A 15,154-nucleotide genomic window follows, 5' to 3' on the forward strand; every position below is an offset into this window, starting at 1 on the left:
ACCTGACCAGTGAGCTAAATTGGGTTTCGAGAGGATTTTTTTCAGCTGCTGTGGTGTGACTCCTTCTCTGTTCAAGCTTTTGTAATCATCTGAGACTGAATAGGGGAACATTTCTGTCGATAGTGCATGTTGCACAGATGTCAGCATCTCACCAGGCCACTGTACAATTGATCCAGCTTGATTTTCTTCAGGTTTTTGTGTAGGTGCCTGTGAGCTTCGGACTATATGGCTGCCCTTTTCATAAATTTTGCTTATAACATTCATGGACAAAATCTCGTTGCACAGTCAGGGGATGGATCAAATATGTCCAACTAGTGGGCTTCAGATTTGCGCTCCTGTTGAGCGGTGCCCTCGAGCGTGTAGTGGGACAGCAATGTAGCTGAGATGAGAATTGCCAGTTTTGAAGCCATGATTCTCAGGCAAACAGGTGGATTGCCTGCTCCAGGCCTCATATGGAGAAGTCAAGCATCTCAGTTCTTGTTCATGGTCAGGAATGACAGGCTGTTTGATGTCATTTCTGCAGCCATGCTCACCGTCCTGGTCTCTTTTGGTGAAGTGGGAGCAAAGTTAATTGGTGGATCATCTTCTGTTCTAACCACACCTATGTCCAAAAGAAACACTGAACTGACTGAACCTTCTCAGAAGAATGTCCCAGCATACCTCTAGAGACCAGCTGAGGAGCTCAGTCAGTCGTTTGGGAGCGGCTCAGGGCAGAGCTGCTGTTCCTGCAATACAGGAACAAGTTAAAGAGGTTCGGGCATCTGTCCAGGATGCCTCCTGGACGGATCTCAGGTGAAGTGTTTTGGGCATGTCCAACTGGAGGGGAGACCTCAGGGCAGACCCAGGAAATGCAGGTTGGATTATGTTTCTTGGCTGAGGTGATTGCCTAAGTTTCCCCCAGGATGAGCTGTAGGCAGCGGCAGGGAGGGAGAGGGCAGCACAACTTACTGCTGTCTGGGATAAATGTTAGAAAAGCTATGGATGGATGTCAGATCTTATTCTTGTATTCTTATTATTATTTTAAATTCTCCAAAAGAATTTCTCAGATAAATAAAGAATAACTCATTGTATCTTACAGAGTTCAGAATGTCCTTAAAGACGACTCAGAGGTAACTTTCTACCCATCACAATAAATTACACATTAAAGAACTACTACTGCCATAGAGAACAGCAGATTGACAAGCTCAGAAACACAAAGCAAAAACAATATCTATTGGAATAAGTGTGCAGATAAGGAGGTAATTAAATGTCTCATTTTTAAACTTAAATAATTATATTCTAGTCTAGCAGTTTTTATTGGCTTGCTCAAAGGGGGTCATACGTTTTGGGCTGTTTTCTGTTGCTGTGATTTATTTGCTATATAAACAAAATTGAATTTAATTGGCTGGATGTGACTGGACTCACCGCTGCTGGGATAGATCTTATTTGCAAAAATCAAATAAATAAAGAAACATCCTGATACATTTTGGCACGCAGCCTACTTGTTGGCTTTAATTCTACAGTCTAGATGCCTTCTTTTGTTCAGGAGAGCACAGCATTTTTCTTCTTTAGTCATTAAACACTTGAATGCACTGAAGTATTTGATCTTAGAAAATATGGTCATGTTTTTAGCTTCAGTGTGGTCAACAACATGCTTCTGTCTACAACCTTTAAGCTCTTCTGTTTTACATAATTAGCTGTAAATATCATGAATGATGCTCACGTTTATAGACCAAATATTAAAATAATCAAACCCAAACTGCATTGTAACTCTATTCTTATGATTCTTCCGTTTTATTCAATTGTTGATCATTATTGTCTTTATTCTTTTATTTTCTAACAATCACATGTTATTAAGCTGTCTAGACAGCTCTTATTATCCAAAACTCTGGATCAGAGTGAGAAATTTCAAAGAAAAATGGATGTTTCAACACGATATTTAGTACAAATATGTTTGTTTGGCTTTACCACTTTCGTTCCTAACCTTAACCAATAACCATGTCAGTAATTTGGTATGATCTTTATGTCTTAATGTTCTAACCTTCTTATCAACGCATTTTGCTTAAGGCTAATTGTTAGCATGCTAACAAGTTAAATTAAAGTGAAGGACTTTTATCCTCTAAGGATCTACATGTAAGCAATCAGAGAACTGCTATTTCCATCTGCAGTAATTTATAACTGCCCATTTTCCAGGACCTTTTTTTCTGCATATTAAAGGGTGGGGACCCTTTAATATGCAGAAATTAAAGGCATAGGACATTTAAAACCCCAGCACAGAACAAAGAAGGTATCAGTGACAGCATATATGACATCGATTAACTCAGGAATAGTAGTAAGAGAAGGATCTGGTGCGTATGTGGGTTGCAAAGCAGCTTACAGAGACGTAACGTCATTATTTCAGCTGAGGTTGCAGATGCCTGAACTCCAACTATCCTCAGTTTTCATTCCCAGCAACTCTTCTTCTGATCCTCTGTTTCCTGTGTGATGCCCTTGTAAAACACATTAAGTGTCCTTGCTGTTCACCGGTGATACGCAAACAGGCTTGTCTTGCTCATCCGTACCACAAAAACACCCCAGCCGCTGCAAAACAATGTTTTCATTTAATCATTTCACATTAAAAACACACACTGTATGCTGCATCACAAAATGAGAAAACGCTGTCCTCCAATAACAACTGAAGCTGACGTAGACAGAAGAAACAGCCAGTGTCGGTGCCGGCGAGAGAAGAGACACATTTATGTTTCCCCCTGCAGGGTAGCTGAGGACTGTGTTCGTCTGAAGCCACAACATGAGATACACACATACAGCAGGTTGAGCCACAGATGGAAATCATAATTCAAACAGTCTAACAAAGCACTTGAATTCATTCCTACCTGTAATGTATATTACCATGATGACAGAGACCAAGCCAGGATGATCATGGGCTAGAAATTAAAAAAAAAAAAAACCCAAACAAACAAACCCAAAAAACTCAGATACACTAAATCTTCCGAGTAGTATCACAAAAGCTTTTGGTGTGAAGCCACGATGTACTATGTAATGGTTGCTTTTGAGTACACTCAAGGTTCAGCTAAACCCGTACTGAAAAGCATGGGTCTTTCATTTTTAGCACGACATTCAACTACCTCAATAACATACTGGCCTACTTAGAACTGCTGAATGAGTAATATTCTTAAAGAAACGTGACATATATGCAGTCAATTGTGGACCTGGAGTTGACGTTTCACCAAAGTTCTTTTGAATAAGAGTTGCTTCAGGGATCTCTGCGTGGTACCCGTTTTTATGAAAGCCATAGAGAGAAAATAAAACACAATTATTTACACCATAACACAGCAGACCCTGTATCCTAACAAACATCCTAGCCAAATACTCCTCATGGTGCTTTTGTAATCATTTTTATAATCATGAAAATGGTTTAAAATTGTTAAGCTTGGGGATTTCTTTTGGCCGAGGACAAAACGATGCCATTCTTGATAAAATGGTAATAGCTGTCCAAAATTTCACCCTGACATTCTCTTAATGAAATAATGGTTTAACAACTCCCTGGCCGTATTCATTTACTGCAGTGTTTTGTACAAGGCTTGCTGTCTGGCAGGCAAATAAATCCTCTGGTGAAGTGCAGCAGCCAGAAGCAAGTCCTTTATTCACATAAATTAAATGTAAGCATACGGCATCATTTTAAAGATGCCTGTAAAGAAGGGCTTAGCACTGCACGCAACAAACTTGCCTTCGAGTAAACTCGTTAAACAGAAACTGAAAGGTGAAAAGAATATGCAAAATGTGGGCTCCTAAATGTTCACACTGTTTTCAATAAACAAAGCAAAAAATATTAAGTTTTTTTCTCCCTCACACTTCACCAACTCCTACTACAAAGATAATTAGCTGCATATTAAAGAAATGATAGACTGCTCATTAGAATAGATTTCAGAGACGGTTTGGTCACAACCTGAACTATGATTTTAAACAACCATACGTTCAATCTGTACATTCGAAGTTCAATTTCTCACCTGGGCCCTTGTTACAGGCCTGTGCTGCAGATGGGGGGCGGGGCAAATGGCGCACATATAGAGTAAAGCAACACTGCAGTCCAACGTATGCATCAGCAAAGAGAGCAAGAGAGATCGACGCATGCAGTTTGGACAGTCGAAACCAATTTTTGTACAGTTCGTTTGGCAGTGAGCAACATATTTGTGTTATTTTACATAAATATGCTGCACAGGGATGAGTCCCCTTTATGGGTTATTGTCCCACCCAGTCACATTTTTTGTGTGTGCGTGCATGTGGAGACTCAGACCCCACTGCGGGTTTGGCACAGCAGAGGCCACCCTCCCATTGCAGGGTGACAAAAAGTGCTGATAAGTCCAGCTGACAGCTCCTTCATCCCTATTAGTGCCTCAGATGGGGGGAGGGGTGTAACAGAGCAAAGCGCTGTCCTTAGACCAACCAGTGTTCTTGTCCTTGTCTCCTCCCCCCCCTTTTTAAGGTCCTGCAGGATGCTGTAGCGAAGGATGTAGCGCCACCTAGTGGAGGCAGCCGCTGGATATGTGTTGCTCTGAGGGGAAGGGAGACGGGCTTCAGCAGGCAATCTCCTCCAGGGTGCCCAGCGTTGTCTGCAAGGGGACAGTCACAGTGTGGCTGATGGACTCTGAGTGGTTTGCCACAGGGTCACAGGAACTCTGGGAAAAAGAGTGAAAGGCCAAGGGCTAGGTCACATTATAAAGTGGCACGATCCTACAGGTAGTATTTAGAATGACCAAACTTCCACCTGAACTCTGAAAACTGAATTAGTATAAGTATGCAAGGTCTGATCAAAAGGTTTTTACTTGACCAATAAGATGCACAAACCCTCACTGGCTTAATGTGTTTTCATTTCCTTAATCTGAATTCAGGAAAACAAAACAAATGATAAATCTGAGGTTATTGTACTCGGCCCTAAAAATCTTAGAAACATGGTGTCTAACCTAATACTAACTCAGGATAAAAACAATTAGTGATGCTATAACAAGTTGCTTACTGCATTTATTACTTAGGTTGGACTATTGTAAATATCAAGTTGTTCTAAAAGCTCCCTCAAAAGCCTTCAGTTGATCCAGAACGCTGCAGCGAGAGTACCGATAGGGACTAGAAAGAGAGAGCATATTTCCCCTATACTGGCTTCGCTTCATTGGCTCCCTGTTAGTTCAGAATCAAATTTAAAACCCTTCTTCTCACATTCAAGGTCTTGAATAATCATGTGCTAGCTTATCTTAAAGTCCTCATAGTACCATATCACCCCAACAGAGCATGTTGCTCTCTTTAAAAATAGTTTGGGAGGGCTCCCAGTTTGGATTTGGGAGACACGATGTAATGCACCTAGGCTGCTGGGAAATTTGCATGATGCACTGTGAAGTGCAGAAGTTCACCACTTTTCATTTTTTGTGCATTTATATACTACTTTGCATTTACTCATCAGCTATCATTAAAGTCTGGCTCTCTCTTTATAGTATGTATTTTGTCCTGTCTCTCTCTGCTCTCTTCTCTTTCCATCATCCCCAACTGAGTGTAGTAGATGGCTGCCTCCTCCTGAGCCTGGTTCTTCTGGAGGGTTTTTTCCTATGTAATGAACCCTCTTGATGTGAGGGGAAAAGTGCTAACCTCTACACTCACATAACTGGGAGTGCTAACCAGTAGACCAGCTAATTATTCCATTATTAAAACTGAAACTCAGTCATGACTGGATAACTTTGTTAGCATAGGAGATATGGATATACACATGAGCAATTTTTTCAGTTTTAATAAAGTGCAGCAAAACAAACAATAATAAATACACAAAAACTAAATAATAATAATAATAATAACAAAATCAATTAGCAAACAAAAAGTAATGTCTAATAAGTTGCTACTGAAAGCTGATAATTCTCACTGACTACTCTGCAGATATCCTCCTTCAAATTTATATTAAATTAGGGCACAGTTTGACAGTTCTGTCCATCAACATCATGGTACTCCTTATACTGTCGCTGACATTAGTAACACTAAAGACAGTGGTTGTTGCTGCTTGGTTTCATCAAGACATCTCTTTTGGAGCTAAGCTTTCCTGCCAAATTGCCATGACATGGTCAGAACACAGTCTTAGTCTTGCTTGGGTGCCCTTTCTACATGCTTGTGTGGAGGAGCAGGAATAGTGCACGGTTTGATATGCATGATCGGAGTGAGTGAAATTATACCAGATTTACATGCTCCACTTCCAAAGAGCTCTCAGTGAAGACGACTAACAAGAAAAAGTGTAAAGGTCACTCTTACCACGTCCTCTCCATGACTCTCCTCCTCCTCCTCTCTGCTTAGTAAGTCCAGTAGTCTGTCTTTCACCACCTGCAGATCAGAAAATAAAAATCAGAAACACTTAATTCCAACTGTTAGAGAAGATCTCTGAGAGCTCTTCTTGTAATTACTGACTGTAAAGAAACATTTGGTTTCAAGGCAAAAACGTAATTAGGTGGGAAATGTGGCAACAAAGTACGACATTACAATAAGCTCAGCGTGAAAGCAACAGCTTTCATGTTGAAAAAAGTTGCTTTAGAAATGCTTATGTCAGCAACATGAGGCCTTCTTATCCCCATAACCCCATAATATGGTCATTAAAATGAAGGAAAAATTCTTCAAAATGACTTTTTCTGTGTATCTGTAAAACCCTAGGGCAGGCGAAGACTGTTATGTGCTTATCAGAACCCCACGAAGCTGAAAGCAGCATGAGAAGCTCTAAAAAAAAGGCGCACAATAGAGTAAAGGTAATGGAAAAGTATCATCCCACAGTCCTTTATCTCAGCCAGAACCAGAGTGAATTTAGCTTTTGATCTGCTTTTTGTATCTGTGACATTGATTCTGTTGTCACCATTCACAATCAGGGCTCTGCCAAAAATCAAAAAAACAAAAATTATTAAACTCTATTGAGAGCAGGGCTGGTGTTCAGGATTTATTAGTCATTTCAACAGGTATATATGACAGTAAGAAATTTGAAACAGACCTCATACGCGTAGTCAAACAGCTCTAAGATGGTGAGGATGCTGGCTCCAATGAACAAACCCATCTGGCCACCAATATCACCTGTGGAAGGACAGAAGTACAGTACAGACACACCAAGAGAAATACAAAGCGAAGACACTCTTTTGTTTTTCTGGAAAGATCTTTGTGTCATGGTCAGGGGAAAGACTTGATTTGATTTACTTGCAACACGTAGGCACAGATAACGGGGACAGACAGGCAGAAAGAGAGACAATTTTTTTTTCATTGTGAAAACAGCCTGGTGTTATAAATTGCAAGAGGCGTGTTGCTACTGGTGAAATAAAGGATGTGACCCAGAAAGTCGAGCGACACTGACAGATCCATGGTTTTGATGGCTCATCAGATGGTGCTGCAGTTTGTTGGACCAAACTGATACAAAAGATATGTTAGGTCTTGAAAGGTCATTAAAATGACTAAAAAATTGCACTTTTTAGTGCATTTATTGCCTTTTAGAAAGTAGAAAAAGTAGAAAGGGATCATTTAATTTGGAAATAGTCTATCAGAAAGCTCTGCACCAATTCTGAAGCTGCTCAGGAGGAAAAAGGAAACACAGCAGGGAGTGATAGGACACCTAAACAAAATGCAGGGCATGAACTACAGTGCTAACTACTAATGCCGACTTTATTGCTCTCTAAAACAGGTCTGCTATCCGTCCGCATCTAATATTGCTTTGGCACATAAGGGCAGAGATGCTGTCTGTGACGTCAGCAGCACCTGACTGAACGGCCATATTTGACATGGTTTATTTTCTTTGGTAGTTTTGACACCAGAATCCCAGAACATCTCAAACCATCACAGCTCGTCTCAAAGCCACTGGCCTTCATAAACTATATAATATGAAAACATAAACTTTACTGAGCTTCCTGTGTTCAATCTCTAATAAGGAAACATGGAGATTATTAATAGCAAAATTTATGAGGTATGTTGGAATTATCTTTTTAAGACAAGATGCTCCATTACCAATAAGTAAAGAGTAATTTAGCTACGGCGAACATCCTTTATATAAGAAATAGAAATAAATCTCAAAAATACAGTAACCTAACAAAAGCAACACATTTTATAACTTAAATATGAATCAAGTAAACAGTATAATCTATGAAAAATGCAAGATTTTATACATGCGTTCTGTTTGTTTTCCATATGAAATCCAGGTTTGGAAATCAAGGTAATCAATGAGCCCACCTACCCAGCAAGCCTGCCACCTCATAGGCTTTCTTCTGCTCGATGGTCTCGTAGTTTAAAGCTTCAAAGAACACATCCAACACCAAGATGTTGTCTCTGTAAAAGGTAACAGAAGGTTCATTTATTTTTCCTAATAAAACCCCACTTCAGGTAAAAACTTCAGTTAATAATAGTTCATTTATTTCAAGAGTGACTAGAGGAAAAACAACTTGCTTACTACCTTAATTCAGCTTTCACCAATCCCTGTTACCTACAACCTTTATTTAAAGCAAGAACAGAGAAAAGGCCAAGTGGTTTGCGCGGGTAATTCGCAAGGAGAAACTGCTTAACCTCTTTACAGGCAGAGTTTGGTTTTCTCCTTTTTTTGTCTGTCTCCCCTTCAAATGATCAATTCATAGACACAGTAAGCTCAGCTCCTTTTTTATTCAGTTGTAAAATGTCATGTTGCATACGTTTACGAGTAAACAAAGTGAACAGTTCTAATTAATCAACAAAAGCACATTAGTACTCATTGAACTGGGTTTAATTAAGGTTAAAGATAACTATAAATTATAAACTGTACCACAGGATCAGTTATAAGTGTAGGAATTTTGTATCTGGAAGCCATCATGCTTTAAAAGAAGTTTGTGTGTTTATTTTTTTCTCCGAAAAACTCGTCCTGAAGGTTCTCATCTATATTAGACATTATGGTTGCATCATGTTGCCTTGCACCAAATGGCATGTTTTCATTGTTCACAAACCCATAACAACTGACGTTATTTTCATTTTATGATAATAACATCTAATTTATATTCACAAATCCTCAGTTATGCACAACATATTCTGAAATCATCAGGTTGCTTGGCAACCACCTACCAATGGACTAAAATTATCTGATTTTTTTTTTTTTTTTTTGCCTTCATGCACTTTCAGCTACTTATCACACCTTATTCTGTCAACATCTGCAAAAGCTGAATTACAGTATACACTATAACATCATCATGTTGCCTAACAACACCATGCTAACGGGCTACAATGGCCTATGTTTTGTGTCTATAACACCTTATACATACATAGTGTCATTTCCAACAGCAATAACAGGACAAACTGTAGCATGGTTATGTACTAATTACTATAATATAGCAGATGATAAGGAGCGTTATCTACTCACGTGATGTACTTCTCTGACTTGTTGAACTTTTTCTGCAGGTAGCGGGCTGAAGTCTTGCTGGGGATTTTGACCATGGATAACTCTTTGTTGTAGCGGGTCATGTTGCATGGCGTCCTGCACATGCAGTTACTGCTTTCCACAGCAGACAGTTTAGCTTCATAAAGATGTGGTTATGGAGATGGGGGGGAGCGTATTTAAATTTGAAATTTTTAAAAAAGGAACAGAATGACAGAGGATGGGATGAGCATGATTGACACAAGAAAAAAACGTTAGATTCCAATTCCTGACATCGTCAGAAATCCAATCTGAAGGCAGCAAATGGACCAAACTGGCTCATATCTACCTGAACAGTGTTTTCATAAAGAGTTTCATAAAGTATTGATTGTGGGTGTGAGGCTCCTGATGTGTTTTTGAATATTAAACTGACAATCTCCGCATTTTTTTAAGCCCTTCATCCCACAGGCATTTCATATCAAACTGGCAAAAACGACTCATCCCATTTATTTAAAGAACCTTTGCCCAGACCGAAGTGGTGTAATAATAAATTTCAATAAAAATGTCCAGGAAGTGAGTCATCTGCACAAAGCGGTCGATATATTAATCTAATATTGTATGAGAAAATCAACTCACCGTTGAGACTACAGAATATATATCTCTTATTACAAGATATAATAAAAGACTAAAATAATGTCTATACTATAGGAATTGTCCCCTGGGATTGCAAACCCTTTTCTTTGCCCTGCTCAGAGGATAGTGCTTTCTGGGATTTTTAGTGGGGCTTACTGTCCTTTCTCAGTTATCTAATGGTGAGTGGCCACAAAAGTTCATAAAAGCCGTTTGCTTATATTAAGGTATAGAGCAGTAACTGACTGCAAATACATCTAGACTTGGGCCCAAATGCTTTTTTAAACCACTGAGAGCGAGAATAGTGGACAGTGAACAGCATAGAGAACGAAGAGTGAGAGCAGCATTTGTGCAGACAAACAATGAATCAGAGAAATAAACTAGTTTGCTTGTTTCACTAAAGTGATGTTCTGAAGGACAAAACCCACCCACACCTCCACATAACCCCATTTTTATGTATGAAGTTTAAGTTTATCCAGTCCACAGTAGTCACTCTGCTCTCAATTGTGTGCGCACTGTAGAAGCACCAAAAACAGCAGTTCCCTGAGTGTCCAGCTGAAGCTCCAGAACTCAATTCCTGATGTTAAAATGCTCAAAATGATGTTTAACGTCACAGAAGAAGAAGAAGAAAAAAAAAACATGGTTACAGCCTAATACAAAAACAGTTTTGGTCTCTGCCTCTTCATAGGAACATACAGAGTGATTTTGAAACTCACCCTTTTTAACCCTTTTAAACTTAATGCCAACTCAGGCAGCTGTAGCTGATATCCATCTTTAAGACACTAAACTGGATCTCTAAATTGTGCTTGTGGTTTTGAAGCCTTTTCTGGATGATTATCTGGATACCTGGCTGTATTGTATTTGGAAGTATTGTATTTATAGTACTTTTTTTTAACTTTGATACTTAGTAGTTGGCAGGATCTGTATCTACACGATGCACCCACATTGTTCACTGATGTAGCCTGCTAACCCGACATTCTAATGTTAACTGATAAATTCACCCTTTCATTTAAATGTGGTCACTTCTGACTACACATTATTGAGGTACTGATACACATTTTTACTTTTTTAATAGTTACTATAGTTTCCAACTGCAAACCAACACAATTATTTGACTGACGACTTTTACTATTCTTTTCCTTGCTCGTCTGGCATTATTATAACTAAAATTAGAGGTCACACGTGCTGTACGTACAAACACCAGCATAGAAATCAGCATAAACGCCTGCCCACATTTAAAAAGTTCTATTGTGTTATGTGGATGTTTACTCAATCAAGCCCTAATGAAAGTGAATGTCATAATTAGTGTCACAGAGAAGAAATTATAAAGCATCAAACATAACCATGTGCTCTGTGATACACCCTTTACCCTGACGGAGACAAAGTCCTGATGCAGAAACATCAAGCTCTACTCAAGCTTCTGCTTTGGCAGACTCGGAGGAAAAAGTACTTGAATACACCGAATGAGGTTGTGTGAAGTCCACAGCCTCCTATATAACACCGACTCTCTCAAGAGTGATGGTAATATCAAGCAATGTTTTTTCAAATAAAAGGTTCTCAGGTACTGAGACTGCTCACCCATCAATCTCTTAAAGTCAGATTTTCTAAAATTGTTTAAATAGAGCTCATTGAATTTTGCCAGAGATTACTGAACTCTTTTTCCCACAATGAAAAAACTTCTCTTTTCAGAGCTAAAAATCGTGGGAGTTAAAAAAAAAACTGTCAGAATGGAAAAGAAAGCAGAAGTTAACATAATCAAACCTTTTTTCTGACCAAGGCAGCGCTGTGGCAGGCCCGCAGATCACAGAGCAGGAGGCAGATATTCCCCACGGTGCACTAATAGCTGGCGGGACCACACAGTCACGTAATTGCAAGAGGAAATTCAATATGGCTTCACAGTGGTCTCTTATTCTTATTCAAATGAGACGTTATTGGATACATGAGAGCAAGGCCTCATGCATTCGAATGATTGATTTCTTTGTCTAAGCCTATAACCTTTGTCCAGCTTCTCCACTCTTTTTCTCATGAACATTTTAATCTAAAATGTGAAATTACTATAATGCATTTCCTTCTGATAAATTTCATAATTTTCATAATGCTAGCATTAACAGCTAGTTATACATTACCTGACAAAAACTACGAACATGCTGCTTTAAGAAGCAGCTACATGAGAAACTGAAGACCATTTCTGCCTGGATTTATAGTTTTAAGCCATCTACATTTCCTCAAAAGCAAAGACAAGCAAGTTGTTCACAGACAGCAGATGCAACTGTCTCCTATTAAAATATATTTTCAAGGCTACTTCAGGACTTGAGTGACACAGTTATATGGGTAAAGAAACCCAATCAAACTCTGCTGTGTGAAATCTCCTGTGGTGGGTATAGCAAATTGGCAGTTGGACTTTAAACTTGAATTCATTTGCATTCAATGATCCAAGCTGAGTAAGTGAGTGTGTTGGAATTATGAAAGCCTCACTGTTCCAAAAATGAAGCCAATTACAGAAGAGAGAGTAAAAGAGCTGTCTGGAATATGCACCTAAGCCTTGTGCACTCCATGATCGTACCATGTAACTTGTGCTTTCGAGTGCATGCTAACAAAATATGGGCTAGTTGCACCGAGGGCTCTCGTGGTGTGGGAGTGCTGCGGCTTGGTGCTGATTGCCTCAAAGTTTTGTTGGACTGTTTTGTCTATTCCTTGCTTGCCAGAAATAATTTATGATGAGATGAGAAAAGGTGGGGGCTGAGCAGGGAGAAAGCTGTAGGATGAGAGCAAGTATTGCTGATGAACTCCCACTGGCCAGCAGTTGAGGTTGATAAAGGTCATCATTACTCATTGTGCTTCTGAATCTAGTTAATATTCAGTGTATCTATGTACTCGCTCAGTGTTTATGCGCTTTTGTTTACCATAAAAATATATTAGATTTGAATTAACATGGCTATCAGTGGCTTTGGTTAACAGTTTCAGGTGTGCCATGATGTCTTAATTACTAGTCTTCCCCCCCAGTAACAGTGGAAAGGTCTTTGAGTCTTTAAACTGCAGTGGGACAGCGGAAAACCAAGCCAGACATGATGTGCATCAAAGTCACAATTCTTATTGTGTTTGTTCTGTTTCTCAGTTCCTTTCAAGAGGAACTTTTAGCCACATTCCCACTTCCTACATTTTTTGTTTTCCCACTGGTCCGCGTTCAACGGGGCACATCCAAAACTCATAACTTTTTTTGCTACGGTTCACAGGTTGAACAGCACATAGACAGTGGTGAGCTATAGGTTTTTCTGTGGCATTTTTGCTTGCCGTTCAGTGGGGATGTCAGAAGCGTTAAACTATTAGCAGAAAGATGCTCATAAATCCCTGGCGTATAAAAAAGGCGGCGCACATAATGAATGAGCTGCCATAGGTGCAACCTTGGGTAACATACCAGGGCACCACCATTTCTCTTTTTTTTTTAAAAAAAGAAAAAAAAAAAGAACATGCTTCTGTGTGTCTTGATTTCCCTGCAGCCCTCCACTGACCTGTTTCCCATTTACTCATTTTCTAAGCATCTATTCAGGTCTATGTTTACCTTCTCGGGGCTACACCGTTGCTGTCCTTCATGCTATTTATTCTTGCAACCTAGCCTCCGTCATTGTTATCATTTCTTCTGTATGTAGTTCCATCATAGTGAGCTCCAAACACCAACCTTTTTTATGCATTTTAAAAAAGAAGACACATTGAAAAGGTGACAGATGATTTTTTTTTCCTAATTAAAAATGGGCTTCTCACCACCACAAGCATTAGATTGTTGTTGTTGCATAGACTATGTTTAGTCAGATGTTGTATAATTGTCCTTCTTTTCTCTTGTCAATGTGTTTACATGCATTTATGCATAAACTCAGAGAAGGCCTTTGCTACTGTATGCGAAAAGATAATTACCAAGTGTCTGTCCTCATCTTCCTTACTGATGCATTCACTATCTCAGGTACAACGTGGGGACTTAACGTTCATTGTATAGTTACATTAGCTATGGAGTAGACTTTTTAACAGTGCTGCCAGGTTGATTAGCTGCTGTAGTTTTATATTCCTTAAAGTTTGGTATTTAGGTGTTGTGCGTGCCTATTAGTGTTTCAATGAACTTGCTACACATAAGCTCCACCTCTAGCCTAAACTGAACTCTAACACTGCAGTCCCTGTCTTGCTAGCACACCCTAACATGACAATCATATATAGGAAACGGGGTGAGAAAACACCTTATGATCTAGCGGGCTTGAAAGGCTATTGCTTTTCAGGATATTTAGTCTAGATAAAATCACAAAAAAATCAATACTGCCTGGCTTGTGTGTCAATTTGGTAAGATATCAGACAGATGTATTTGCAGAAGCATTTTCATAGGAAGTCGTTGGATGAGCCTACACTTAATAAAACTGGCAAAGTTAATATAAATCTTGACTCTGAAAAAGTGAGCCAGGCCTGTCAGAACTTTTTACATGGTTGTGTCTTTTAGCTCAATTCAGGAAATATGACGCATTATCTTTCTGACCATCCAGGCATTAAATTGAACTCTTACACTGCAGTCCCTGTCTGCTCTGATGGTGGTTACAGACTTGATGAGCCCTTCACGCACAAGGGGAAATATTAAGATGACTCCTCTTGATTAATTTAAAAACTTCATAAGTGACACATACACTTACAATATAATAGACAGAAACTTTTGACGCCTTAGTGGAAGAGCAGCATTGTCTCTGCAGAGCCTATGTTCTCTTACAAGCAGGATGCGCAGTGTGACAGTGGCAATCAGTTGTTGTCCATGAGTTTTACCACATTACTCTTAACCTGAGCTGTTTCCCATTTAAAATTCTCTCCAGTGTTGCTTACTTTTAAATCAGGTTTAGCATTAAAGCTCTGTGTCAACAGAAAAAATAATCCTAATCCTTTGCTGAGGCAAAAATTATATGTAAACCAGCATAGGCTACATGTGTATCATCTTGAATCCCAAGTGTGTGTATCCAAACAGACTTACCAAGGGCAGGCTCAGCACAGTCCTTGTACTGCTCAGGTGTGCAGTACGAAGCATCTCCTAGGAGCAGTTTAAATAAGACACATTAGAAGAGGTGTTGACCCAGTGGTGTTTAAACATTAAGTTCTTGAAACCCTTGCACCATAAACACATAGATAAATGAATCAATCTGCAAGGCACAGCACCTT

General features: G+C 39.3%; 1 protein-coding gene across 3 annotated transcripts in view; it reads right to left on the reverse strand.

Annotated features, from left to right (window-relative positions):
• Positions 1–2,560: 2,560 nt before the first annotated feature.
• asic2 (acid-sensing (proton-gated) ion channel 2) overlaps positions 2,561–15,154 on the reverse strand; it is a 428,762-nt gene continuing 416,168 nt past the window's right edge. For all 3 annotated transcript variants that reach the window (XM_085454843.1, XM_085454844.1, XM_085454842.1), the window contains 6 exons: positions 14,970–15,026; positions 9,353–9,506; positions 8,207–8,298; positions 6,983–7,062; positions 6,262–6,330; positions 2,561–4,655 (listed from right to left, as the gene is read on the reverse strand). In XM_085454843.1, coding sequence (XP_085310969.1) covers positions 4,554–4,655; positions 6,262–6,330; positions 6,983–7,062; positions 8,207–8,298; positions 9,353–9,506; positions 14,970–15,026 — 554 coding nt within the window. In that variant the 3' untranslated portion in view covers positions 2,561–4,553. The remainder of the gene's footprint in view (positions 4,656–6,261; positions 6,331–6,982; positions 7,063–8,206; positions 8,299–9,352; positions 9,507–14,969; positions 15,027–15,154) is intronic.

This window comes from Copadichromis virginalis, linkage group LG4 (assembly GCF_057382275.1).
Source record: "Copadichromis virginalis isolate Kocher_CV1m ecotype Utaka linkage group LG4, C_Virginalis_male_GT1.1, whole genome shotgun sequence".
Lineage (NCBI taxonomy): Eukaryota > Metazoa > Chordata > Actinopteri > Cichliformes > Cichlidae > Copadichromis > Copadichromis virginalis.